Here is a 27,957-nt window from a genome sequence, read left to right on the forward strand (position 1 = left end):
AATGCAGATATTTTTGGCTGTAATTTTGTCAGCAATCCTCATTAAGGGGATATCTCATCTTATTGCATATACTCCTTTCTTGCCAGTTTAAACAGACTGCTGTGAAATAGATGTAATATTTAGAGTAACATGATGTAGTAAAAACTGTTCATGGCAACATTGTAGATGTTTTGAACTCTTTTATAAGCTTTGCCATGATTTTGGAATGCCATTTGCATATGAAAGTACTAAGATGAAAAAAATCTTCAGACTTTACTGACTTCCGTGTTTTTAATCATGCTATTTGTATTTTTAATTTTTAACCCATTTAAGTTGAAATCAATTTGTACAGCTGCAGATGACTAAAATGTAGGAAGAACACAGTTCTACTCTGTGCAAGAAGTGCAGTTGGCCCAAGAAAAATCAACAGACTTGTGGTATAACTTTAGGCTAGTCATGTAATCTCTCTGTGCCATAGTTTTTATTTGTAAAATAGAAATACTAATACCTTTTTTCCCATCATTTCTCATGTGTAGACTGAGATTTTTTTTTTGAATCGGGGATTTCTCTTACACTAACTTTCAGTTTTAAGAGAAGAAGAGATTTCACTGCTGTATATATCCCCCAATGTGTGCATCAGTACCCTTCGACACACCCCATTCACAGGCTCTGCATGAGGGATGTGTTTCTTCTTTGAATAGAAAGATGGGATTTTCTTTTATTTTGAATGTCATAAAATGTAACAAATCACACTTCATATTTTTACTTACCCAGTTCTGTCACTAGATTACACTTCCTTCCTTTGTTCTCAAATGTTTCCTTCATGGTTCTTGATTAATTTTTGATAATATCGAATGTTAAGTTATTTATTTAGAAAAAATAATTACAAAGATGTTTTCAGTGCCTGCTGTTTCTGGTCCTTAGACTGTGTGTTACACTGTTGCTGTTTCCTAGTATATTATTGTGATTAGATTGTCATCTAGTCTGCTATGGACAGTGTGGCATTGTTATGGGCTTTTCTAACTGTTTTCATTGCTGCAAGGGTGTTACTTAGTCTCTTGACTGCCACATGATCGAACAAGTAGTAAATAAAGGACTGTATTGATTGCAGTAGTGTTCATCTTGAAATGTGGTGGTTAACATTTGCAACAAGTTATTTAAAAAAGTAAAATACTGGGCAAGTAGAACTTTAAGTGGTTAAAAGTGATGGGAGCAAATTTAATTTTTCATATTTTTATCCTCTGGTTAAAATTTGATGCAAGTTTTCACTGAAAACTGGAATAAAAATGGCTTTTCTGTATTTAAAAGTAGTTATACTCAGTTGATCAAATGCAAATCATTTAAACTACAGGCAGTCCCCGGGTTATGTCAATTCAACTTATGGCAGATCCCTAGTTACGAACGGGAGGGTGGGGGCACAGCTAGTGTGGGATGCCATCCCCACTGTCTCCACCTCCGGCGGTGTGGAGTTAGCGCCTCCCCCTCCCCAGGAGACCAGGGAGACGTGGAGCGGCTTCTCTCGCCGCGGAGGACGTGGGCGGCGGGACCGCCGAGATGCGCCGCCTGACAGGCGGTTCAGCCAGCGCTGCCCCGAGCGCCATTTTACTGACAGCCATCTCCGAGGCGAAGGGCACGGGCGGAAAGTATCCAGCATGGGGAAAAGCTGGGCGAGAGCGGAGCGCAGCTTAGAAACTCCCTGCTCGCTGAGGCATGGGGCTCAGCACCCCGCTCTGAACTCCTGCCACCCCAGGCGAGTGACTTCCGAGCCTCCTCCCCTGCGCGGCCAGCAAGGGATTCGTGGGGAGGTGACCAGAGCACTGCGTGGGGTGGCAGCACGCCCGGCCCGCCTCGCTTTTTTTGTCAATGAGTCCCTGAATGAACCTGTCTAATCGCTGTGCCCGGCTAGCCGCTCGGGCGCTTTCTCCTCCCCAAGTGAATGAAATCCAATTAACGTGCAGTTGACTTGCCCTCCTTTCGCTGAGCACAACACACGGTCCCTGCTCTGGTGGGAAATCCCCTCCCTCTGGCCCCTGGCATGCGGCTCATCAGCCCCGGCTCCCCCTGCTTCTCGCAATGTGATTTCCCCTCCGCCACCGCGGCTCCGTCCCCTTGATGTGCTCAATGTCCCTTTGAATCAGCCCCGCACACCCCCAGCACCAGGCAGCTCCTCAATGGATACAAACACAGAATGTCTCAATGGATACATTCTCTCGCTCAGCCAATGAGGGCGCGCAGAAGGGGCTGTTGCTGTGACGACGGACCGGCTGGAACAGGTTGTGTTGATGAATTGTTAATGAGTTTTGGAGAAATGTTTGACTAGAGTTTCCCCTACAATATGTACCAGTTCCGACTTACATACAAATTCAACTTAAGAACAAACCTACAGTCCCTATCTTGTATGTAACCCGGGGACTGCCTGTAGTCCTTTGTAGATATTTAAATCTGTTTTGTTTATTTTATTACCAAAGTATCTAGGAGTCCTAGACATAGATGCTGAACAATTACAAGGGGACTTGAACAAATACAGAACAGATCGGACTTCCATGGTCCAGCACCCTTGGAAACTGACGGGTCTCAGATGAGGGATTTTGCCAGAGCAGGGGAGGTAATTTTTGGCTCCCTGCCACTAGCTTCTTCCTCTCCCCCCAGCTGTGGCCTTGCCCGCCAGCCTCTTGGCTGGCTTCCCACCTGCTGCATGTTCTGCTGGCCCTACTGGGCAGCCACCGCTTCCATGGTTCCTGCTCCACTGGGCTCCCTGCTGCTGGCCCTCTACTGGGACACTCAGTAACAGCTGTGATGGACCATGGATGTTGCCAGACCAGTCCCTGTTTAGAGCATTTCAACCTGTACATTGTTTCAGTACATCAGTTTGAGGTCAAGTATTGGGTGGTGATTGGGTACACAATATACTTTCAGATGTAGAAAACTGCTGAAAAATTCATATAAGATTAGCTTGTACCCTGATTTTGAGGCTGCTCAGGAGAATAAGTGCTACTAGACAGAAGTAAGGGGGTCAGGATTGGTCCTTTAGTTTTTGGATTATATTACTGTTACTTTTGTTGTGTCTTTCCAGCTTGACACATGGTCCTTCATTCTGACTCATGGTCCTTACGTTCAACTGAACAATTTGTAATTTTTAATGTTAGTAGATGAGGTACTGCATTATAGTTTGGTTTTCTTGTTTTGTTAATTTCAAAAAATGGAACACCATCTTCTGACAGCTCCCTGTTTAAATTATGGAGTTCAGAAGAAAAGGGGAGTATTTTTAAAACAATGATTTAAATCAGCACGGTTACTCCCTGGGATAAACTGTTCAAATCTGTGCAGGAATTAGGGCCAGTATTGCAAAGCAGAAGTGAAAATCTTCTGTCATCTATCTAGCCAGTCTAAATGAGCTTGGTCACAACAACTAGGGATGATAAATATTGGTTAATTGAATAGTCAATTAACCTCATGAATTCCTATCAGTTAGTTGACTATTCTATAGTCCCGGGGGCGGGGGGAAGTGGTGTGATGGTTTGAGGCCAGCAGGTAGTGAATTCTGGTTTCATTCCCGAGGAACCCCCCTGCCACTCCACACTGCTGTCTCTGTATCAGAGGCAGTGGCACAGGGTGCCAAGTGGGAGCTGGTCTGCAAGGGGAGTCAATTTAAAAACCAGCTCCCCTCACTGACTAGCTGTCTGTCGCCCTATGCTGCTGCCTCTGATATAGAGGCAGTAGTGCGCAGTGGCCAGCAGCCCCTGTCTAGGAGGCATCTAAGCTCCCAGACATGGTGTGAGCCGGGACTGTGCTGGGCTGCCTGCCTGCCTAGCTCCTAATACACTTTAAATGCAGAGCTGCAGCAGGGGTAGGTCCTGGACCTGTCTCAAGCCAGGGATGAGCCAGTCTGCTGCCAGCCTGCCAAAAAATTGATTGGTGGATGGGGGAAGGGAAATGCATCTAGTCTGTTAACCTTGTTTATCGGTTAATCGACTACACCATTACATCCGTAGTAACAACACCATGTACTTCAAAATAGTGTGATAAATGTACACAACATTATCCTAATATTAACATATGGTTTAAAACTTTTTTATCAAGTGTTAAAAGAAAATTTCCTTGAAAAATATCAATGTTCTCATTCTCATATTTAGCATTAGTTAACTGCTTCCCAAGTAATAACTTCATCCTGAAATATCTATCTGAATGGCACTCTGAGGCCAAAAGGTGAACTGAGTCTCATATATGAAACAACAAAATACTACTTAAAAATCCCCTCTCATTTCACAAAATTGCACTTTGTGGGAAAATATTTGTTGTCTAGTAAAATCACAAATTAAAACATGTAATTTATGAGCTATTCTGTTAGCAAATTGATCTTTAACTTGGTACTGAGCATAACCAGATTAAGTGCTGTCTTAATTACTGATAACTTGTTTTTACAATGACAGTGTAGACAAATGGTTTTCAGTTTAGGAGCCTAAAATAGCATTGTTTTCCTTTAGCTGAAATCTCTTAAATAGTTCCTATGGTTTTCTCTGCCATCCAGATGTTGTTCCGGCACAATTTCAGTTCCTAGATGTGAGGGGTTGATGGTTAGTCACCCACCATACATTATACAGTTTGGCCCATGACTCATACTCACAGCAGTCTCATGTTTGTGACCAGTACTGTTTTCAATATAAATACTTGCTCTCCCTTGACCTTTATGATGTTAGCTAGTTGCAGAACTAGAATCATGAATGGATATTGTTTCTAAAAGACACGAGTTTCACTAATGAACAAAATGTTAAGTAAATATCTCACAAAATGAGTGATTATTATGGCTTCCTGAAATGTTCTATTTAACATAGGTAATTTCTGGTTGTGACTAATAGGTTTCAGATTAAACCTGAAAGGCTTCTGATAATTTATATTGAATGTCAGAAATCCGAAACAAGGCTTTTTTTTTTTTTTTTTTTTGCTGTATCTGTTTTCTTGCTTACAAAACATTTAGTAACATTATATCAGTCCTATATCTTTATTGAAGATCACTATTTGAATAGTGATCAGAGCATCAGAATGAGTTCCGTAACTACAAGCTAATCTATTTAATACATATAAAAAAGAGCAGGGTGGGTGACAAAATATTTAGTTGATACACTGCATTTCAATTTGAAACAGGAAATGTATTCCTCCAATGTGGCAGATTAAACTTAATTTGCTTTGCTGCAGTATCTATGGGAGGACCAATGCCTTTCAATAGAAATTTCACTTCTTTTATGATGACCCCAGCAAGCAATATTTTAAACAGACTTAGGATGTAGGTGTAGAACAAAAATAACTTTGTTAGAATAAGGTTGCTTAAGTGAATTTCCTGTTGCTAAGAATTAGGGCAATTGCCAGTTACAGCAATAATGTGCCTCCGCAGATACAGTAGCAGTGAATGATGAGGGTGATCAAACAAATACTAGACAATTTACAATATTAAAAAAATAATAATTTAAAAACTTAATGCACAGGTTTTCATTTTCTTCAATTTTCATAGCTGTTATCACATTATATTAACAGAGCCCTGCAAATCCACTTTATATTCGTGGTATGCCGATATCCATGGCTCATTTTTGTGATATGGCTATAAATTTTGTGACTAGAACCCTGCAAATGTGTGGATATTTGCTTTATATTCATGGCTATCTGCATCCATGGATCACTTTTGCAGATGTGGATACAGATTACAGATGTTAATTATTGGGTATTTATGTAAATGTGTAACCACTGTGGGAGGGTAGGTGGCTCCCCACAAGCACTAGATCCCACCTGCCCCTCTCCCACTTTCGTTGATATGCACAGGGAGCTGGCTTGAAAACTGCTTCCTGCATGTACCAGTTAGGGATGAAATAGTGCAGTCAATAAACTGATAAGAAAACTGTATAGGTTAATGCTGCAGACTACACGTTTCTTCTCTCCTCCCTCCTCCACAAGGAAATGTTTTAGCAGGTTGGCCAGTAGCCTTGCTGAGTTCCAGTTTGTACTGGGTCTGGGAACTCAGACCCGCCCCAGACAGGGTCTTCTGCCACCTCATGCTGCTGCCTCTGTATCAGAGGCTGCAGCACGGGGTGACAGGCAGCCAACTCATGAGGCAGAGAGCTCCTCGGGGGTACGGTCAGAGTGCACTGGCTACTGGCCCCACCCCTGGGGACTATAGAATAGTTGAGTAACCGATAAGAATTCATGAGGTTAATCAGCTGTTCAGTTAACTGATATTTAACATCCCTAGTACTGGCTACCACCTGCCTTAGACTCATAGACTCATAGACTTTAAGGTCAGAAGGGACCATTATGATCATCTAGTCTGACCCCCTGCACAGTGCAGGCCACAGAATCTCGCCCACCCCTCTTAGAATAATCCTCTCACCTATGTCTCAGATATTGAAGCCTTCCAATACTTTGAAGGCCCCAACATGCAGAGAGTCCTTCAGCTGTGATCTGTGCCCAATGCTACAGAGGAAGGCGAAAAACCTCCAGGGCCTCTGCCAATCTACCCTGGAGGAAAATTCCTTCCTGACCCCAAATATGGCGATCAGCTAAACCCTGAGCATGTGGGCAAGACTCACCAGCCAGACACCCAGAAAGTTCCCTATAGCAACTCCTATCATCCCTCCATTGACCTATTCCCAACTGGCCTTCTCTCTTCATGTTGCTGTCTGTATTGGAGGCAGTGGGGGGAGGGGCAGGTGGCTCTGCTTTTAAGCTGGATCCTCCTGAGCATCTGTTCTCTCCTGCCCCTACCACTGCTGCCTCTCTCTGGGAGGAAGGGGCCAGGGGAGGTGGCTCTGTGGAAAGCTGGTGTGCACGGAGCGCTGGCTTAAAAGTTGGCTTTCCATGTGTGCTGGCTCCTCCCTGTCTCTTCCCCCCCCCCCCCCCAGCTGTGCTGCTGCCTCTATGGGAGGCAGCAAGGGGGGTGGCAGGCTTAAAAGCTAATTCTAATACACTATGAAACTTGTTGCATGCAAATTCTTACCCTAAACAGTTATGCTTATCTCAGGTAAAATGCTTCAAGTCAGAGTTGATCTTTACTCTGGCCTGGACCTACAGCTTTTCAGAGTTGTTTTCAGGTTTCTTCATGTGTATCCTCTTAGGGTGGGCAGGAAATTTCAAAAGCCAGCTGAAGACACAGGCCTGATTGCTTTCCATTCTGTAAATAGACTCCCCCGCCCCCAGGATGGGAACCCTTTGTTTAGCACTCTCGTGCCCATGGAAAATTACCAGATTTAAGATGGATTCCAGTATCTGATGGCATGGTCACGTGTCTTTTTAGGATGAATCACATTTTGAGCTTACAGGAAAAATAAAACCATTCATGGGTTGTTGGCTTGAATACGGAGTCATTAAGTTTCTAAATTATAGCTGATGGCCCTCATTAACATGTTTAGAATTAAAAACAGATTCACACTTCGTATTCCTAACTTGACGTAAAAGAATGATATATGTACACAACTAGACTATAAAGATTCACCAGGTAGTAACTTTAAAAATGATATGTGTTATAACCTGTTTTGCATACAACATTTTTCAGTTAGCTTCCGAAGAGGATTATGCATTACTTCTATATAGCATGGGCGGGGGGGCATAATAAGCACCATCTTCCAGCTTTCACCATGCATAACCAAAATCAAAATATATCTGCCTTCTTTGTAACATGCTTAATTTATTATAGGGCTTCTGCTCTCCAGTTAAGCTGTACAGCTTTAAGGGTCTTTTTGGAAGCAACATATTGGGCAACATCTGTGATGGGCCAGAATATTGTGTTCAATGTAGTCATACACTAATTTAGCTATGATAATAGATAAGCTTATGACACGTGATCTTGACTATTGTGGCTTCATTCCTAAATATACATGTTACATCTCCTGAAACCAGTTTGTACAAAACAGAGGCCATCTGCTCAGTAGAACAAGTTGCCATCAGCATAATTGTGAGTGCTCCACTGTCTGCAGTGATTCCTAGTTGATTCTCTATTCCCAGTTTAAAATCTATACCTAGAAACTACAGTGCTCCATAAGTTAGGCCCCAGCTACCAGAGAAAACTGTAATCTTTTTTTTTTTTTTTTTTTTTTTTTTTTACAGCAGTTATCTCTCATGATTCATACATTCTCTTAGAACATACATAACTGTCAACTGATATGAGACTCATCATTGTAGGAGACAGAACTTTCACTGGATCAGGGTCTAGACTAGTTGCAAGAGGTAATGTGACTATAGCACTAACAAAATCCATATGTGCTATCGTCTAGCTTTGAAGTATCTTTTTAGATACCTAAACAATCAAACTTGTAAGTGAATTTAAGCTCTGCAGCTTCCCTTTCAAGCTGGTTTTTGAAATTGGCTTGTAATAATATGGAAACTTTGGGATCCATTAATGAGTGCCCCGGCAAGTTAAAATGTTCCCTGAACACCAAGTACTTAAGAGTACTTAGAACCCTCTCTGTTAGCATCATTTAGCATGGAAACTCTTAATTGACTGTTCTTTTCCCCTTTCCTTTCCCTTCCCAATGTCTCTTTCTCTGCTATTTATTTGGAACTTGGACCTCTTAAACTCCATTCATCTAAAGAAGTGGGTTGTACCCACAAAAACTCTTGATACCATCTACATTTTTGTTTGTAGCTAAGGTGCTGCAGGACACCTCCATTGTGTTTTTAAGGTGTTCCCCCTCCACCCCCCATTACAGACTAACACTGCTACCCCTCTGAAACTCATTTACCAAAGGTAATTAAAACAAATTTATGAAGTCATTGGGAGGTGAACTACCTCCAGTTCAACAGGTTAATCATTAATATTTGGAGGATTTTCTTGCCATACTGTATTAGGAGAACATCACCAGACAGGCATTTAAATTGTTTAATTTAAGTAAAACAATAACAGTTTTGTTTCTGTGAGATGGCTTATCTGTGGTTTTAGTCCCATTGTAGCTGTGCATCTGGGTACTGCCAAGTCCCTTAACTTAGTCTTCTCAGAGCTGAGTGGATCTCAGTGTCTATGTTGCCCTGCTCAGGCCTGTGACCCCAACTCTCTGCCATCACTGAGGAGACCAGACATTCTGACTCAGCAGGAGGGGTGCCCCAGAGGGCAGGTAGGTGGGTTCAGAGGTATTTTCAGCACACCAAGTGACAGTCTCAAGGAGATCTCTGTAACAGAACACAGAGAGCACAGGGTCTATTGCACATCTTACGTTGCAAAGAAACCCCCTTCCTTGTAGTAATCTAAAGTTACTGTTGTGATATTCTGACAGGTGTCCTGCTTCATCGATAATGATAACCATTCAGCTGTATATTTGGCCCTTCTATGTGTCTTGTCGTGGCTTGCACATGTAGCCAACATTGCAGACTCCGAGAGCCCCCCCCCCCTCCGAGACCACAAAATCAGTCCAGATTTATTATCAAAGTACAATAATAGTTGTCAGACTCTGCTGAACTACTAAGCCTATATATCCCCTGACGATGTATCTCAGTTGACCTCTACGCCAGACAAAGATAATTCTCTTGGGATTAAATTTTTATACAGAGGTACAAATAAGTTGTACATGACTCCCAATGTAACAGGTTGCCATCCTCTGGTATTACCTGATTGTCACCCATTACCCTGTGCTTGGGGGGGTGGTGGTGGTGGTGGTAGTTTAGACTGAGGTCAGCAACCTTTCTGAAGAGGTGTGCCAAGATTTAATCCTCCTGCCCTGGGCTGCGCCACCCTCCAAGAAAGGGAAAAGGGGCTCTCTCCACTGTACATCCAGCTTAGTCTCCTGCCCTGGGCTCCACAGCTTTTCCTTTGGGGGAGGTGTTCGGGTTTTTTTTTTTTTTTTAAAACCCATATGGCAACCCTACCCTTAAATAGCCTCTGGGAGAGCCCTGGAGTGAGTGAGTGAGTGGGGTGGGGAGCCATAAAGGGCTGAACAGTTTTCTGGCTTCAGCATGCTAGTCATGCGCACGCATGAGTGGAACAGATATCTGCTTCTGTATCTCAAAGGTGTTTTACTGTTTTTTGAATTTATGTGAGAGTATTGACTGTTGCTGTGAAATGAACTGTCAGCCATTTAACTAGAAAAACTTAATCCGCTAATAGTCTTGCAGTCATTTACTTTTTTTCAGTTACAGACTACCGCTCTGGAGCCATTTAACGAGTTAATACAAGAGTCACTCAAGTATTTATATAGCATAGTGATTGGACTTCCTAGCTGAATTATAGATGTTTCTAAAACTAATATGCTATAGGATTAAAATCTTAAAGTATAAACACATTTGTCTTTGGTGGGCATTATCTAGTGTGTACTTGAATACAACAGATCATAAAGATATTCCCAAATGCTATACTTGGATAAAGAAGCGGTCAGTGAATTGCACAAGCAGTGCCTCCTGCATATAAAGCTATAATTAAAAATCACATATAACTTCGGGATATTTATGAAGTCCGACACCTAGTATAACTATTTGTCAGCAATTTGATTATATGGCTGGTAGAATATGCCACATTCTAATCTCCTGCATCTGGATATACCCATATGTATAGGTACCTTAATTTCCATGGGACATTTTTCTGGTCATAATATTCACATTTTTCAGTAATCCTCTGACCTAAATCTATGGTAAACTAGTAAGCACTGGAATAGTTAGCATTTTGATTCTATTGCAGTTGCTGCATTTTGTTTTTAATTCCTCTTGAGCATGCTGCTCTTGCACATAGCCCTTCTGTAGCTCCAGAAGGAGTAGCCAGCTGAATAAAACTGATACCTTTAGAAGTTGAAACTCCACTTATGTTGCTGATGTAGTAGAAGTGTTTATTGGTGAAATAACATGTCTGATCCCAAAGTAGAGTGGAAATGAGGAGAAAGGAAAGAAGGATAAAAACAGAAGAGATGTACTAGCAATCTAATCACTGGACAGAATGGGATAAAAATTTGGAATGCTACAAAGGCAGCTTGTTTTGTCTATGAAGGAATACTTTATTTTGCACTCCTGTAACCTTGCCTGCCCTATAGTAAATGGAGCAGAGTTGGGATGTGGAGGGAGCATAGTCTAGTCCTTCTCAGTTGGAGGATACTGTTGAATGCAGGGATGCTTTTGAGGAGGATAAACATGGAAGTGTGTAGGTGGAGGCTGGGGTGGTGGAAAGATAGAACTTGGGGGAAGAAAAGAACTGGTGAATAGTTCAAAGAGTGCGATTGTGACTCAATACAAAACTGGGGAAGTCAAGCAGAACTCAGGGTGTGTCTACACTGCACCATTATTTTGAGATACTTGCATTGTTATTTCGAAATAATGCTAGTTGTCTACACAGCCATTCTGTTTCAGAATAATTTTCAAATAATGTACAGCTTATTCTGAAATCTATAAATCTCATTCTCCTAGGAGTAACACCTATTCTGAAATAGCTATTTCAAAATAAGGCACGTGTAGATGCTTCACTGCTGGTATTTTGAAATTGGCTCTGGTGAGGGGCTTTCTAAGTTATTCCTCCCCAGTGCTTCCTGGGGCAGGATAGCATGTCTACATTAGGGAAGCCTGCCTTGGACTAATTTTGAGGCTTGCCTGCAATGTAGATGTGCTATTCAAAATAAACTATTCCGGAATAGCTTATTTTGAAATAAGCGTGCAGTGTAGATGTACCTTAAGTGAATTAGCTCATGTTGGTATTGAGTTTCTTTTGTCTAATCAGTGCGATTAGATGTAGTACTTAGCTGGATTCATAGCAAATGAGAACTGTCATCCTCCCAAAGGAATAGAATAAGGCTTTAGTTGTTGATTAAAAATTGCCTTTTGGTGAAAAAACAGTGAGTGCATACACAAGGCAATGTGGCTTTATTGAGGAAAAATGCCCAGTTGCAGCATTCCACACCTACAAAAGGCTTTTTTCTTCTACTCCATTTATTGTTGGCAAAGAGCCATGACAGATACTGCAGTTTCTTTTCTTGACAGAATTGGCTTCTGCCAGTATCCACACTCTGCTCCGTGTTTTTATCTCTGCTGCCCTGCAGCACCAAGAAATATCTGACAATTTAAGTAAGCTGCTCCATTTGGGGAGCAAAGAGCAAGTTCCTGGAGTATTGCTGTTCTGCCATTTTCCCTTGGAACACAGTGACAGGTAGACTGCTGCTGCAGAGGGTGGGGGACAGGGTCTTGTGCCACTTTGACATTTCTCAACATGGACCACTCACAGCTGATGAGGCAGTGAGAAAAATCATAGGGAATACCAAGATGCACAGGGATCAGCTCTGACTTTCCACAACACTGCTCTGTGGGATGCATATCTACAGTGCAATGCTCACACCGTGGATGATGGTGCCCCTGGTGTTAACATGATCTGTCCACAGAGTGAGCAAGTGTGAATACCCTCTGGCAATTTTTGGGTGTCAATGTAATTTTTAATCAACAAAACTTGGTATAAATAAAGGCTAGGGGATTCCTGTCCTGAGACAAATGTGATATTAAACCCAAATAAGGAGTTTTACAGACTTATAAATAGGGATGTGAAGCACTAGTCGACTATCCAATAAGCAAATGCTTATTAGATAATTGACAGGATAGTCGACTAGTTGCTTCCTCCCCAGGCAGCAAGGGAGGGTGGAGAAGAGGGGAATACTTGAAAGCAGTAGCGCCGCACCAGCTGACCCTAGGCTCCATGCTGCACTGCTGCTTTGAAATGCTGTGTGGAGCCTGGGATCAGTTGGGACTCCCCATCTGATCCCAGGCTCTGCGTGGAACTTCCGCTTTGAAATGCGTGGGGAACCCAACGTCGGGCTTCTTGTGGCATTTCCAAGTGTCAGCGACACACGGAGTCTGGGGTCACTGGGAGTACCCAGCTGGCTCCGGGCTTCTGCGCTTTCACCTTTGAAGTGTAACAGCCCTACAGCTGTTGCTACATTTCAAAGGCAGAAGTGCCCTATCGACTAATCAAATAGTCAATGAAAAAATGCATTGCCTATTCGATTAGTCAGTTATCCGATACTTAATATCCTTACTTATAAACATGTTGCTTTTATAATCCTTAATCACACCATTTAAAATCACCACATTGTGTGTAGGTAGCAGTAGGTGTAAGCTTCATAAATCTATAAATACTTTTTATGACAGATGTGCTTTCTGTGTCTTTCTGTCTGGGTCTCTCTCAAATAATATATATCTATATATATATCTATATATCTATCTATATATATATATATATATATCTATATATATATCTATATATCTATATATATATATATAATAATCATTCCTGAACTTTGTACATTGCGCATTATACAAGCTTAGGAAATGTTGAAAATGGATGTGTTTTGGGGATTTCATTTAATTTAACTTGGAATGTGTTATTTTGTTATGTTTTAAGATATCTGTAAATGACCGCTTAAGCTTGGATTTTAAATGTCACACTTTTTCTTCTAGCTTTGGATATAGTGTTAATCAAATCCAGAAAATATTTCAATTTATATATTTCTTTATATGCAATTCCAAAGTAATGTTTTCTTACCCCAGTAATGCCGCAGTTCCTCAATACTTTGGTTAGGAAAACAATTAAATATTTCATACTTGAGCTTTTATTCATATCACATATGATACTATGAATGTAATTTATTTCTTAATCTGTATACATTTTAATGTGAACACCACATTCAATTATATATATTAATTTCTGTTTGATTTGATAGCTCAAAGAGCACATTCTCAGTAATATTTAGAGGCAATGTAGTTCATTACCATAGATGTTCACAACTATCTAGAATAGATTAGAATTAATTGAGATTTAAATATTGCAGACACACATAAACATTTGGTTTTTCCTGATGATAGAATTCAGTAGAAAACACATTTGGTTAAAATATACATGCCACCTTAGATTACTGAATCAGATTTGATTGGTCCATTTTCCTATTCATGGTATTTTTAATTATTTCTAGTCTGTACTAGTTTTTGACCACTAAAACAGATTATTAGGTAGGTACATTTAATGAAAATGTGTGTGTATATATAAATAACCATAGTTAGTAAGTTTAACCCAGATTCTGCAACCACACAGAAGTACTTTTTATTCACTTGTGTAGTCCTTTTGAGCTCAGTAGGAGTACCTGCCTACAAAGTTGATCAACTGTATATATTTGTAGTATCGGCTATCTCAGGTTCCAGTCTTGCAATCTGATCTGTGCAAGTAAAGCACTACAAAATCTCAGAAGAATTTAAAATGCCTATAAAATGCTAAATTTTACTGAATTTTGTTTTTCCCTAGGGCCATATGGTTATGATATTCATGTTCAATAATGCCTCCTGCAATGGCAGACATCCTTGACATCTGGGCAGTAGATTCACAGATAGGAGTTGATGGCTTAATCTCTGTGGACTTCCTGCTTCCCACTGGAACCTACATCAACCTGGATGTCCCTCGAGATGCCACCATATCCCATATTAAACAGGTTGGCTTGCTATTTAAAATGAGCTCCGTCACTGATTTTGAGAAGCACTTTGTATACAAAATGTTATTTAAGTCTCATAAGCTTCTTGAAACGTGTTTCTGTCTATTGAACCCAGATTCATCTTTAGAAAAAGAATAAAATGTGAACTGATGCAATGTCTTACCTAGACTATAGCCAACATGAAACAATAGCTCCAAGTAGTGTGAACTGCTCCCATTGCCTCTGAAATCTAATGATGACAATTTAAATTTCATCATTAACTATTTCACTGCTGATTTATTTTAGATCAAAATCTAACCGTGTCCATCTCACAACCAAAATCTTCCTGTGTTTTCTCAACATTGCACAAAGAATTAGAATTAAATATTCAAATAACACACGCGCTATTGCACTGAAGAATATATTTAATTCAAAATGGAGGATTTTTATGATTCGTACATCTGGAGTTACACTGTGGACTTCATTAGAGTAACTCAAGGTATACATTGCTAAAACAAAAGGAAAAACTATGTAGCACTTTAAAGACTAACAAGATGGTTTAATAGGTGATGAGTAATAGTAATAAAGAGCCATGTTAGTCTGATCTTGCTAAAACAAAAGAAAAAACTAACACGGCTACCTCTCTATTACTATTCTATTCTCCCCCTCCCTCCCTCTCCCTAACCCCACCTTCTGTACTAAATCTGATTTGTCAGTTTAATAATGTGTTCACCTTTTTCATTGTATTCCTTTGGTATATATGGTCATGCCAATTCTCTTCCAGAATATAATCTGAAGAAGTGGGTCTGGCCCACGAATGCTCATCACCGATTAAACCATCTTGTTAGTCTTTAAAGTGCTACATAGTTTTTCCTTTTTGTTTTAGCAAGTTCAGGCTAACACAGCTAGCTCTCTATTACTCTTCAAGATATACATTGGTGAGACTAAACAGAATTTGTCTTGTGGAGCTTTGCACAGAGTTTTGTTCTAGTTTACTGTGGCCTATACCAGGCTTTGACTATCAAGAGGGTAAGTACTTTTGTAAAAGTAATTTAGTTAATTAACAAAACAATTTATTTTTCATTCAGCATATATTTTTGAGGCACACATGGGATGTACAGTATAGAAACTTTGAGCTGGATCTCTAATGCAATCATGTGGCTTGCTGTGGCTTTGGAAAATGGAATAGTGCTTTTAGGTGTGTACAGTTGTTGGTTCAGTAAAGTGTTAATTGTAAATATAACTTTAAGAGATACAGCTAAATTTTAAAAATTCTGTTTTCTTAACTGTTGTGGAAAATTACACTTAACCTATTTTGCTTACAGCAATATTAAGGAAAATGTTTTCCAATTGCTTCAGTTTTTCAGGCATCAACAACATTTTTTGCATACCCATATTCAGTTTCCTTTGTAGTGACTTATTTTGCTCTGTGTTATAGAACAAAACAAACATTAAGTTTAATTGTAGATAAATATGATTGTAAAATGCCAGCTTTTCTGGAGAACTCAAAGCCTGGTGTAGTGTCTGATTAGTATTTTAACTGTTTTTTAAATTGACAGTATTTGCACTTAGACAAGATAGGTGAGGTAATGCCTTTTATTGGATCAACTCCATATGTTCAAAAGCTTAGTTTTCACAACAGAAGTTGGTCTAGGGAGAGATAACTACCTTGCTCACCTTGTCTCTCTGTAGTATCCTGGGACCAATATGGCTACAGTACTTCATACACTATTTCCATATGACCGTATCCTTTTCATAGAATCCTAGAATACTAGGACTGGAAGGGACCTTGAGAGGTCATAGTCCAGTCCCCTGCCCTCATGGCAGGACCAAATACTGCCTAGACCAGGGGTGTCCAAACTTTTTTCAAAGAGGGCCAGATTTGAAGAAGTGAACATGCGTGAGGGCCGTCCCCGCACTCTCAGCCCCAGACCTCACTGCGGCCCGGGGGTAGGGCGAACCCGCAGCCGAGCGGGGGAGCGGGGCTGCGGACGTGCCCTACAGGGCAGGCTCTAGGACCGCGGAGGCCATGGGCGGCGGCGGCGCGGCCGGAAGCGGCACGCTGGGCGCGCCAGTTCAAAAGCGCGCCGGGGAGCCAGGAGAGGGGGAGGAAGCGGGGGCCGTATTAAATCGGAACACAGGCCGCAATTGGCCCGCGGGCCGGACTTTGGACATGCCTGGTCTAGACCATCCCTGATAGACATTTATCTAACCTACTCTTAAATATCTCCACAGATGGAAATTCAACAACCTCCCTGGGCAATTTATTCCAGTGTTTGACTACCCTGACAGTTAGGAACTTCTTCCTAATGTCCAACCTAAACCTCCCTTGCTGCAGTTTAAGCCCATTGCTTCTTGTTCTATTCCCAGAGGCCAAGATAAACAAGTTTTCTCCCTCTTCCTTAAGGTCCCTGGGTTCCATTATGTTTGCCAGTAGTAATAACTTCTGGAGGATTGTTAGAAGTGCCTTATTTTGTGCATCAGTGTAAAGAGAGTGAAAACTTTGACTCATTAAATGAGTTTAATGCTCTCTCCCTTCTTCCCCCTCCCCACCCTCAGTAATGAAATTGGAACATCCTTGCCCATGTGTTCTAGCAATAGCTGGTTTTAATGTTCCTGTAATGTTTGTACCAAAGAGGACTTGTACCTTTACTTTAGGATGTATCATTGCTTTTTTATTTTTCAAATAGATGATATATTTATGCCAGACATTCATTCAAAAGGCTGAAAATAATTAAAATATGATTCTCAACATTCCTAGATATTTTTGTCATTTAAATTGAAGCAATGGTCTGCTTTCATTTAACTAGTAGTAGATTGAATACATGGGAGGGAAGTAGGCACAAAACCAGTCTTCTGCATATTTAAACTCTGGTCATAAAATGGATTTGTAAGAGACCTCTTTGCTGATATCCTTACTTGGGTACTATTCTGTGCTTTTATTAAAGTATAGTATCCCTTATTCCTGTATTGGTAAGTAACCGCTTTCAGACTCTCTCCATAGGCACTGCGGTGGAAAATGCTTTGGCAGGGACCTCTCAGGGAAGAAATTAGAAGGGACCACCATCTACCAAAGGGCCTGGGATGTGTAGTCCTAGGATGGGCGTTCCACGACCACCCTCCCCCTCCCCCCAAAAAGATGACAGGTGGTGGTGGTGGTCTGGGACTCATTCCTAAGAGGGAATGAGTCATCCATCTGCCATCCAGATCTGCAAACTCGAGAAGTGTGCTGCTTACTGGGAGCTCACATTCAGGATGTGACTGAGAGACTTCTAAAACTGATGAACCTTCGGATTGCTACCCCTTCCTGCTTCTCCATATGGGAACTAACGATACTGCCAAGAATGACCTTCAGCGGGTCACTGCAGATTATGTAGCACTGGGAAGAAGGATCAAGGAATTTGAAGTGCAAGTGGTGTTCTCATTCATCCTTCCGGTTGAAGGAAAAGGTCCGGGTGGGAATTGTCGAATTGAGGAAGTAAATGCATAGTTGCGCAGGTGGTGTCGGAGTGAGGGCTTTGGTTTCTTCGACCACGGGACTCTATTCTGGGCACAAGGATTGGTAGGAAGAGATGGGATCCACCTAATGAAGAGAGGAAGGAGCATTTTCGCGGGCAGGCTTGCAAGCCTAGTGAGGAGGGCATTAAGCTAGGTTGGTTGGGGGATGGTGACCAAAGCCCTGAGGTAAGTGAGGTAGGCGGATACTGGGAAGAAACTCAAGGAGGAACGAGCAACAAGGGAGGACCCATGATTCGGATGGAGAAGATAAGGCAATCAACCGGTTATTGAAAGTGTTTGTGCACAAATGAGAGAAGTCTGGGAAATAAACAGGAAGAATTAGAAGCCCTGGCCCAGTCAAAGAAGTATGATTTGATTGGAATAATGGAGACTTGGTGGGATGACTTGCATGACCGGAGCACTGTTATAGAAGGGTATAAACTGTTCAGGAAGAACAGGTGGGGGAGAAAAGGAGGAGAAGGAATTGCATTGTATATTTGAATGAAATGTAGTAAGTTCGTAATGCAAAATTGAAGTAACTAACAAGTATTTTTGCTATCAGCTAGGAATGTATCAGTTTGAAGTGAGAGAGGAGGAGAGATTTTATTGTATTGGTTGATCAGAGGACTGAGAGCCACCGATGTGATGCAACTATGATAAAAGATTAATGCAATTCTATGACGTATCAGGGGAGGTAGAAACCGAAGTGTTACTACCATTATAGAATGAATGGTCCTGCAGCACCTTAGAGACTAGCAAAAAATGCAGATGGTAACATGAGCTTTCATGGGCACAATTCACTTCTTCAGATGAATGGAGCAAGGAGTCCAGAGCTACAAATTAATAGCAGAAAAAGAGGGAATGGGGTTGGAAAGAGAAGAGGAAAAAATCTTGTCCGAGTGTCCATGCTAAATGAAACTAATAGGGTGGGCTGTAAGTGCCTGATACCCTAATGACATCAAAAGTTAAGTGTTACCCACTTTTCTTAGATCTTAACTCAGAAATCCTTTCCTAGTTGATACTTGTTAAATTCTCTTAGATTTTAGTGATAGTTTAAAAAAATGCTTCTGTAGACAAGTGGTTAAGAGGACATTCCAGTTCCATGCAAGCAGCACTGCTGTTTAGGACATGCCTGGTTTGCCTGGATTCAAAAAAGTGTATGGGCTGCAGGCTATCCATTTCAGTCAGACACGATTGGTACGTCTGCTATCTCAGGGAAGAGCACCCCACAGAGCACTGTTCTCATTGTCAGAAACTGATAGCTTGCTCCGGAAGATGGACAGAATTACAATTAAAAATGCTCCAGCTGGAGAGAGAGGCTCTGTTGGCTTCTGTTCTCCTAAGCCATCGACCCCTCCCAGACAGAAATCACTTGGGACAGGATCAGAGCCCAAAGGACTAGGATAATACTCACCCAAAGAAAAGGTCCTATTTTTCCTCAGGGATTGACACTGCCCTGAGGAAGTGCCCCCTCCATAAAAATGCTTCACTCCCACCCCCGGCGCACAAGGGATCAGACAACGAAAGAAGCCGCAACGCAAAGCGCACACAACATGCTTCAGCTAAGGCACTGACAGAGGTGAAGTGCAAAGCCTCTTTGTCAGTATCAGCTGATGCGTCCTCAGCACCAGCCACAGCTCGGAATAAACAGCACCCGCAAGTGGCACCGAGTGCGAGTACTTCATATGAGGCAGCACTGCCAAAGCACTCAGCCCTGACCTCGCGCACACACAGCAGCTGGCATTCCAATTAACTACACACTCCACATACCTTGCAGCCCCCATTACTACCTCCTCCTCCACTGATATCCCACTTTACATTGGCAGCAGAGCTTTCTGTAAACTTGGTACAAGGGACTCCTCTATTCAGCACCGATGGTACCCTGAACACCTCAAGGTGTACTCTATTCAGCACCGATGGTACCCTGAACACCTCAAGGTGTACTTGCTCATCTACTCTGGCCACTTCAGATGCTGTAATGTTTAGCGAGGATGAGGTGTCCAATTGAGCACACTTACCATGACACTCCTTCCCTAAGCCTCAACAAATGCAACAGTGTCAGCCTCAACGGTGGTTTCCACCACCTATTTTGCCTAACTGGCCGTATGGGGACACATGCATGGTTTATAGACCACAGCAGATGAAACAGCCACAACAGTTATCCCTGTCACCCTCAAAGGAGCAGAATTCCTGTTCTCTCACCTGACACCAAACTCCCTTGTAGTGGAAGCTGTGAATCAAAGAGGGAAGCAACAAATTACATATACCATTCCCTACAACAGGAATTGGAGAGGCTGGATGCAGTGGGGGAAAAGGCATACTCATCAGCAAGCCTTCAGATTAGAATAGCCAATAACATCACATTCCTAGCAAAACATACACACCACATTTTTGATCAACCAACATCTTTTATTGAGTCCCTTCTAAACAACAAAAAAGAACAGTTAACGTTTGATTTAAACGAGGGCATACTAATAGCTTCAACAGCCCTATAGGCCGTGCTAGACTCAGCAGACACAGCAGCCAGATCAGCCTCGACAGTGGTAATGCTCTTGGCACCAGTGTGTGTGCCACCATTACCCTAGTCAGTGCTGCCCTTACTCAGTGACAAGTTTGTCAGTGGTCAGGAGGAAGTAATTTCTCTGGCCTTTCACTATCACATACAAGGATTCTCCCCAGTTCCATCAAGCCAACCCATAATTGTGGTAAACCCCATCATGAATACTTGCCCCCACACTCTGCCTTATTGCAAAAACACACACATACACAGCCATCCAGTGGGTCTCAGGGCAAGTCCACCAGATAGTGTCCTATAGCTTGGCTGTCCAGAGCCCTGAGCCAAGGCAGAAGGAAGCTTTTTCAGAACAGGAAGGAGGACTTGTAGGGGAAACTACCCCTCCAGCAAACTTCCTTATCCCCACCAGATGAGGCTTTACTGCCCCTCATCACTAAGGTGGTGATTTTTAAGAACCTTGTGGATCTTGCTAAGAGGGTGGCTGATGAGCTGCAGATTCCTCTTTAGGGGATGGCAGATTCAAATCACAAGTTGGGGGATATTCTGCACATGTCTCTCATCCAGAATTGCTGTCTCAATTAATGAGGTGATTCTGGGTACGTCTAGACTACATGCCTCTGGCGATGATCAGCTGTTTGTCGGCTCAGCGCGGCAGCCATGCAAATTTAAATGAAGCGGCGATTATTTAAATGGCCGCTTCATTTTACTATGTCCGGCAGCCTAATCTACATGCCTCTGTCGCCAGAGGCATGTAGTCTAGACGTACCCTCTAGGTCTTACCAAAGTCATCCTACAGATGACTCCATCACATCAACCAACAAGAGAACCAACTTCCCCCAATAAACAAACCCCCCACTAACAAAAAAAACCCCGCTAGGTCCCTTCCAAAGTGGCAGGCTTCCTGTTTCAGCATCTGCAATCCAATACCATCGTACGGGATGTGGTTAATACGTGAAGCAAAGAACATAATGCCACCTAGATCCCATATGATCTAGTTTAGCAGGATGGAATACTTACTGGTGATATAACTGTTTAGAATTGCGAATCACCAGATTGTTATGGCCAAGTATGATTTTATTAATTATGGGAAACGGAGGGTTTCTGGAACATTTATTAGTGTCCCAAAAGTAGCAGTTTCATGCCATCCTTAAACAGGACCTGTTCATAACCAGACTGGTGCTAGAGACAGCACTGTGTGTAGCTGATACAGGTTCCCACCCAGTCTTCATGACGGTGGTACTGAGGTGGGTTTCTTGACTATCCCTTTTTGGATTGCCCAGGAGATGCAGAAGATGTGCAGTTTGAAGGGCCCACCCTCTTTGCAGAGAAGACAAATTATTCTCTCCGCATCGTGAAGGATTCCTGGACCACATTATGATTCCTATACAAGTTCCTGTTGAAAATTTAACAAGATAAAAGAAGTTGTTTTGATTGCCCTTTTGGTCAAGGCAAGTCTAACTCCCTTACCTGAGACAGATGGTAATATACCCATTCCTGAGCTGATCCTTCACCCAACCTTTAACTTCAGCCTGAAGTCTTAAATGAGTTTTCAGGGCTTTGACTAGATCTTCCTTTGGGTCTATGGCAATTTGCTTTCTCTAACTTGTGACCAGGAAAATAGCATTTCTAATTGTACCTCAGCTAGGTATACAAGAGAAACAGTGGTCCTTACAGTACACCCATCATTCATAGCCTCTTTTAAAAACAAAGTAAGGCCATATCTCCAGTTTCTCCTGACTTTCTCTACATTTTCCATATAAATCAACAGATCTCTCTTCTTGGGTTTTTCCCAAAACCATTTTGTGACAACAGGAAAATAATTCTGCATATGTTACATGTCAGGATACTAGCATCTGTGGTAAATAGGATAAAGTTTAATAAAGACAAATGCAAAGTACTCCACTTAGGAAGGAACAATCAGTCTCTCACATACAGAATGGGAAGTGACTGTCAAGGAAGGAGTACTGCAGAAAGTGATCTGGGGACATGGTGACCACAAACTAAATATGAGTCAACAGTGTGACACTGTTGCAAAAAAAGCAAATATGATTCTGGAATTCATTAACAGGAGTTGTGGGCAAGACATGAAAAGTCATTTTTCCACACTACTCTGCGCTGATTAGTCCTGAATTGGAGTATTGTGTTCAGTTCTGGGCACTGCATTTCAAGAAAGATGTGGAGAAATTGGAGAAGGTCCAGAGAAGAACAACAAGAATGATTAAAGGTCTAGAGAACATGACCTTCCTATAATGGAGGATTGAAAGAATTGGGCTTTTTTAGTTTGGAAAGGAAAAGATTGAGAGGGGACATGGTAGCATTTTTTCAGGTATTTAAAGGGGTGTCAAGGAGGAGAGAGAACAATTGTTCTCCTTAGCCTCTGAGGATAGGACAAGAAGCAATGGACTTAAACTGCAGCAAGGGAGATTTAGTTTAAAAACTTCCTAACTGTCAGAATGGTTAAACACTGGAATAAGTTGTGCAATCTCCATATATGGAGATATTTAAGAGCAGGTTAGATAGTACTGGGTCCTGCCATGAGGGCAGCGGACTAGACTAGATGACCTCTTGAGGTCCCTTCCAGTTCTAGTATTCTATGATTCATTCTACTTGAAGAGGACTAAGGACTTAAGAAATCCCTTAAATTCTGCTTTTCACCCACAGAAAGATCCCAAAGCTCTGTGATATAAGTTCAAAGACTATGCAAATGAATCCCTGGTTACATTAATCACGGTTATCAAGGTCACTACTTGTTTCTATCCAGCATCCATATTTACTCCACAAGGTTAATTTCTACTTCTGTTGTATTCCCTAAAGATACTCCTTTCTGTAGTGCAGCATGTGTTCTGTGAGTGTGTTCCCAGAGCATTATGTGATTGCTGAAGATTGGTCCTTCCCCTTCCCCAATGCCATCTTTGATTCGTAGTATTTGGAGTGGAATCTGTTAGAGCATAGTTGTCCCAGTCTCCAGTGGTGGGTACTGCTTGGATGTAACCTACAGTGGAGCACACAGAGGGACACTACTCATAGAAGAGGAGGAAGATACTCACCTTGTTCAGTAATGGTTCTTTAAGAGGAGTGTCCGTATGGGCGCTCCACAAGCCAAACTCCTCCCCTCTCCTTTGGAGTTCTGTATTGGGCTCTGTGGTGAAGGAAGTGAGTGAGTTTTGCCTGTGTGGTACTAGATAGCCCCCAGGCAAACCATGAGGGAGGGAGAGCACATGTGGTAAGCAGGTGAGCTTCTTTGGCTTTAGCTTTTGAGGTTTCTGAGAGAGGTCCAGTCGACTGAAGAGGACCTGCCTTTCAAGGGTGCAAAGCACTTTGCAGAGTCCACAAATACTTCTCTGCATACCTTGAAGGATTCAAGGGCCACACTGAAGTCTCTAGGCCAGGGGTGACCAACCCGCAGCGTGCAAGCTGCCTACAGCTCTTCACCACAGAAAGTGCAGCTCGCAGAGCGTACCCCGCAGCTTGCAAAGCCGCCCCGTGGCCCTATAAAGGGCCCCCAGTTCCTTCCTGTTCTTACCAGTTGCGGGGGAGCAAAATGGTGTCAGCAAGATGATGATGATGAGACAACAGTGCCAAACTGGAGTTTTCATTTAAAGGGGCAGAGTCCCTTATTTTTTTTTCTCTCTACAACTTTTTTTGGCTCTGCCTGTAACGGGTTGGCCACCCCACTCTAGGCATTCACATACCTGCCACAAAATAAAACAGATCATTCAACCTACACCATTCAACCAATAGCAACAACACTATGACAACAGACTCCAACTATGCCAAAAGAGGCGTAGACATGCCTCCAATCAGTTACTGACTCAACAACCCTCAATAGCCAGATAACAGTTTTGAAGTCCTGGTTGAGGGTTAGACATCACTGAAATTTCCGAGGCAGCAATCCGAACCATGCATAATATTTGGCAACAGACTAGCTGCACTTTATCCAGTCAGGTGTGCCAACCTTTGACAAGTGGGTGCTGGAAATCATGAGAACTGGCTACTTCATGCCATTTTTAGTTGTCCCCCACCCCGATTCCTGTCCCTCTTCAGGGAATTCGCTCATGAGCATCTCCTAAGACGGGGCGCTATAGAAGAGTTAGCACAGCAACACAGGGGCAAGGATTTTTACTCCCACCGCTTCTTCACCACCCGGCAGTCGGGTGGCTGGAGACCCATTTTGGATCTCCGCAGATAACGCTTCAAGATGCTGACCTTTGCCACCATTATACGTGCCTTGGAAAAAGGAACATAGTTGTGTACCCTGACTTAAACAAAAAGGAGGCTTGCAAAAAGTGGAAACTTGGACGGGTGGCTAGGAAGGAGTATAAATATATTGCTCAAGAATACAGGGGAGCAATCAAGAAGGTGAAAGTGCAGTTGGAATTGCTTCTAGCAAGAGGTGTGAAGGATAACCAGATAGGTTTCTACAGGCATGTTAGCAATAAGAGGGTGACCAGGGAAGGTGGGGTGCCCTTATTGGTTGGGGGAGATAAGCCAGTGACAACTGATGTGGGAAAAGCAGATGTACTCAATGCTTTTTTTGCCTCTGGGTATGTCTACACTACAATGTTAATTCGAACTAACGGATCCAGACTGTTTGTGTCTGTGGGATTGGAGAAAATCTGGTTGTATTTTAGGGCTTGGCTGTATACAGTAGATTGAGGAAAAAGTGTCTGGGATGGAAGCTAGAGGCATGAAGGTAGGTCAGTAGGTTTCCAGTATAAGGTGGTGGAAATTTGTCCATTTAATTGTACTGTGATGTGAAGGAAGTAGATCTCTCTTGTGGATTGATCTAGGCTGAGGTTGATGATGGGATGGAAATTGTTTAAATCCCTGTGAAATTCTTCAAGGGTGTCTTTCCCGTGGGTCCATATGATAAAGATTAGTTAGGGTTGGGCCTGCTTTGGGCAGGGTGTTGGACTCGACCTCCTGAGGTCTCTTCCAGCCCTATGATTCTATGACCTCTAGGACACTTATATATCAATACACTCATCACACAGGAAATTTCTCCATTTTACAATAAAGGACAGGCACTTCCAGTACAGGGTACTACTATTTGGACTCTCAACAGCTCCATGAGTATTTTCGAAGGTACTGGCAGTAGTAGCCGCACACTTGCACAAAATGTGCATCACAATATTTCCATACTTGAACAACTATCTAATAATGGGCCCCACACAACAAGCGGTCTCGGTGATCAGAACCCTCTTTGATACACTCAGGCTTCAGATAAACACACCGGCGTGTACTTTGATCCTGGCTCAAACCTTGGAATTTATAGGGGCACACTTAGATTGCACGAATGCCAGATCCTCTTTACCAAGCCACAGATGGGCCACAATCAAGGACCTCATAGCAACAGCACAGACCAACCTGGTCATAACAGCACACCTATGCCTACAAATACTGGGGCATATGGTGGTGGCCACATTAATGGTACCCCACGCCCATTTACATATGAGACCATTACAGGCATGGCTATGCACAGCCCACGGGCCATGCAATCATCCTTTAAACAACCAACTTATCTTGCCAAACAAGATAAAATCCCCTTTCACATGGTGGACCCTACACAACAACCGATGCATAGGCATCTCTTTCCAACACAACCTACCCTCAGCAACCAATCATGACAGAGGCCTCGCTGCTGAGTTGAAGGGCATACCTGCACCACAGAATGGTAGAGAGACATTGGACCCATGATGAGACCGGATTGTATGTTGACTTACTAGAACTAAAGGCAGTACGAAATGCATGTGTACACTTTCTTCCTCTTACCCAGGATGGAACAGTCCAAATCCTCATGGACAACATCACCACAATGTATTACATCAACAGGCAGTGAGAAGGATGCTCATACCAACCCTGCCAAGAGGTGATCAGTTTTGGGGAATGGTGTATCCCACTGAATATGCACCTGGTTGCAACTTACTTCGCAGGCAGGGATAATGTACTAAGCAGACAATTCCCTCAAAACCATGAGCGGGAGATAAAACAATCAATACTGACTCCACTTTTCAAGAAGTGGGTGTTCCTACCAGTGATGCTATTCACTACACACAAAAATGCTTGTTACCCACAATACTGTTCCAGAATGAGCATAGGTCCCCACTCCCTGGGGGACGCCTTCAGCATACAATGGAAGGCACTCCCATATGCATATACATCTCCATCGTTTCCCCAATATAACGGGTGATCCTCAAGATCAAACAGGACAGGGCTAGAGTAATCTTAGTAGCACCCAACTGGTCCAGATAAATGTGGTGCCTGTACCTCTTACAGATGAGCAATCGGCCACCACATCGATTCCCACCAGTTACATCTCTGCTCACACAGCGAAATGGTCAGATACCCAGTTCCATCATCGATAGATCACATCTCTAGGTGTGGCTGCTGGCTGGTGAAACACCATGGGAAAAGACCTTCCCAGAATCAGTGCAGCTCATCCTCTCAAATTCTCGAAGACCTACGACAAGAAAGAAGTATACTCAGAAGTGGAAACGCTTCACAGCTTGGTGCGGGACCCACAGATGTTGCCTAACTGGAGAGGTTCAACCTGTATAAGAAATCACCTGCTAAGTAAAGTAGGATTTTTAATTAGTTCCAGAGATTTTTAATTAGTGCCAGAGAGAGACTTTTACCAGAGAGATGACCATAACTGTGGGGAACTGAAAAGGTCAGGATTACTGAGAGAAGCTTCCAGATTGCAGGCCCTGGTTCTCGTGGGGGACTTTAATCACCCTGACATCTGTTGGGAAACCAATACGGCAGTACACAGGCAATCCAGGAAGTTTTTGGAGAATGTTGGGGATAACTTCTTGACACAAGTGCTGAAGGATCCGACCGGGGCCGTGCGCAGCTTGACCTTCTGCTCACAAACAGGGAGGAACTAATAGGGGAAGTAGATGGGGGTGATAACCTGGGAAACAGTGATCATGAGATGGTAAATTTCAGGATCCTGACCAAAGGAAGAAAAGAGAGTAGTAAAATACACACCTTGGACTTCAGAAAATTAGATTTTGACTCCCTGAGAGACCTGATGGGCAGAATCCCCTGGGATGCTAACATGAAGGGGAAAGGAGTCCAGGATAGCTGGCAGTATTTTAAAGAATCCTTATTGAAGACACAGTAAGAAACCATCCTAATGCATAGCAAGAGAGGCAAACATGGTAGGAGACCGGATTGGCTTACAGGGGAAATCCTTGGTGAACTTAAGCACAGAAAGGAAGCTTACAAAAAGTGGAAACTTGGACAAATGACCAGGGAGGGGTTTAAATGTATAGCTCGAGAATGCCAGGGGGTTATCAGGAAGGCGAAAGCGCAAATGGAATTGCAACTGGCGAAGGATGTGAAGGATAACCAGAAAGGTTTCTACAGGCATGTTAACATGAAGGTGATGATCAGAGAGGGTGTGGGGCCCCTACTGGATGAAGAAGGTAACCTAGTGACAGATGACGTAGGGAAAGTTGAATACTCAGTACTTTCTTTGCCTCTGTATTCACGGACAAGTTCAGCTCCCGAACTAATGCTCTAAGTGACGCAAGATGGGATGAAGATGGACAGCCCTTGGTGGGTAAA

At 42.6% G+C, this 27,957-nt stretch overlaps 1 protein-coding gene across 6 annotated transcripts in view; it reads left to right on the forward strand.

The window, feature by feature from the left end:
- Positions 1 to 27,957, forward strand: part of PIK3CB (phosphatidylinositol-4,5-bisphosphate 3-kinase catalytic subunit beta) — a 225,115-nt gene that overhangs the window by 19,512 nt on the left and 177,646 nt on the right. For 5 of the 6 annotated variants that reach the window (XM_075937519.2, XM_075937524.2, XM_089780866.1 and 2 more), the window contains one exon: positions 14,210 to 14,393. The exons of the other annotated variant lie outside the window; for it this stretch is intronic. In XM_075937519.2, the coding sequence (XP_075793634.2) occupies positions 14,241 to 14,393 (153 nt within the window). In that variant the 5' untranslated portion in view covers positions 14,210 to 14,240. The remainder of the gene's footprint in view (positions 1 to 14,209; positions 14,394 to 27,957) is intronic. 6 annotated transcript variants of the gene reach the window in all.

This window comes from Pelodiscus sinensis, chromosome 10 (genome assembly GCF_052426305.1).
Source record: "Pelodiscus sinensis isolate ZL-2025 chromosome 10, ASM5242630v1, whole genome shotgun sequence".
NCBI lineage: Eukaryota > Metazoa > Chordata > Testudines > Trionychidae > Pelodiscus > Pelodiscus sinensis.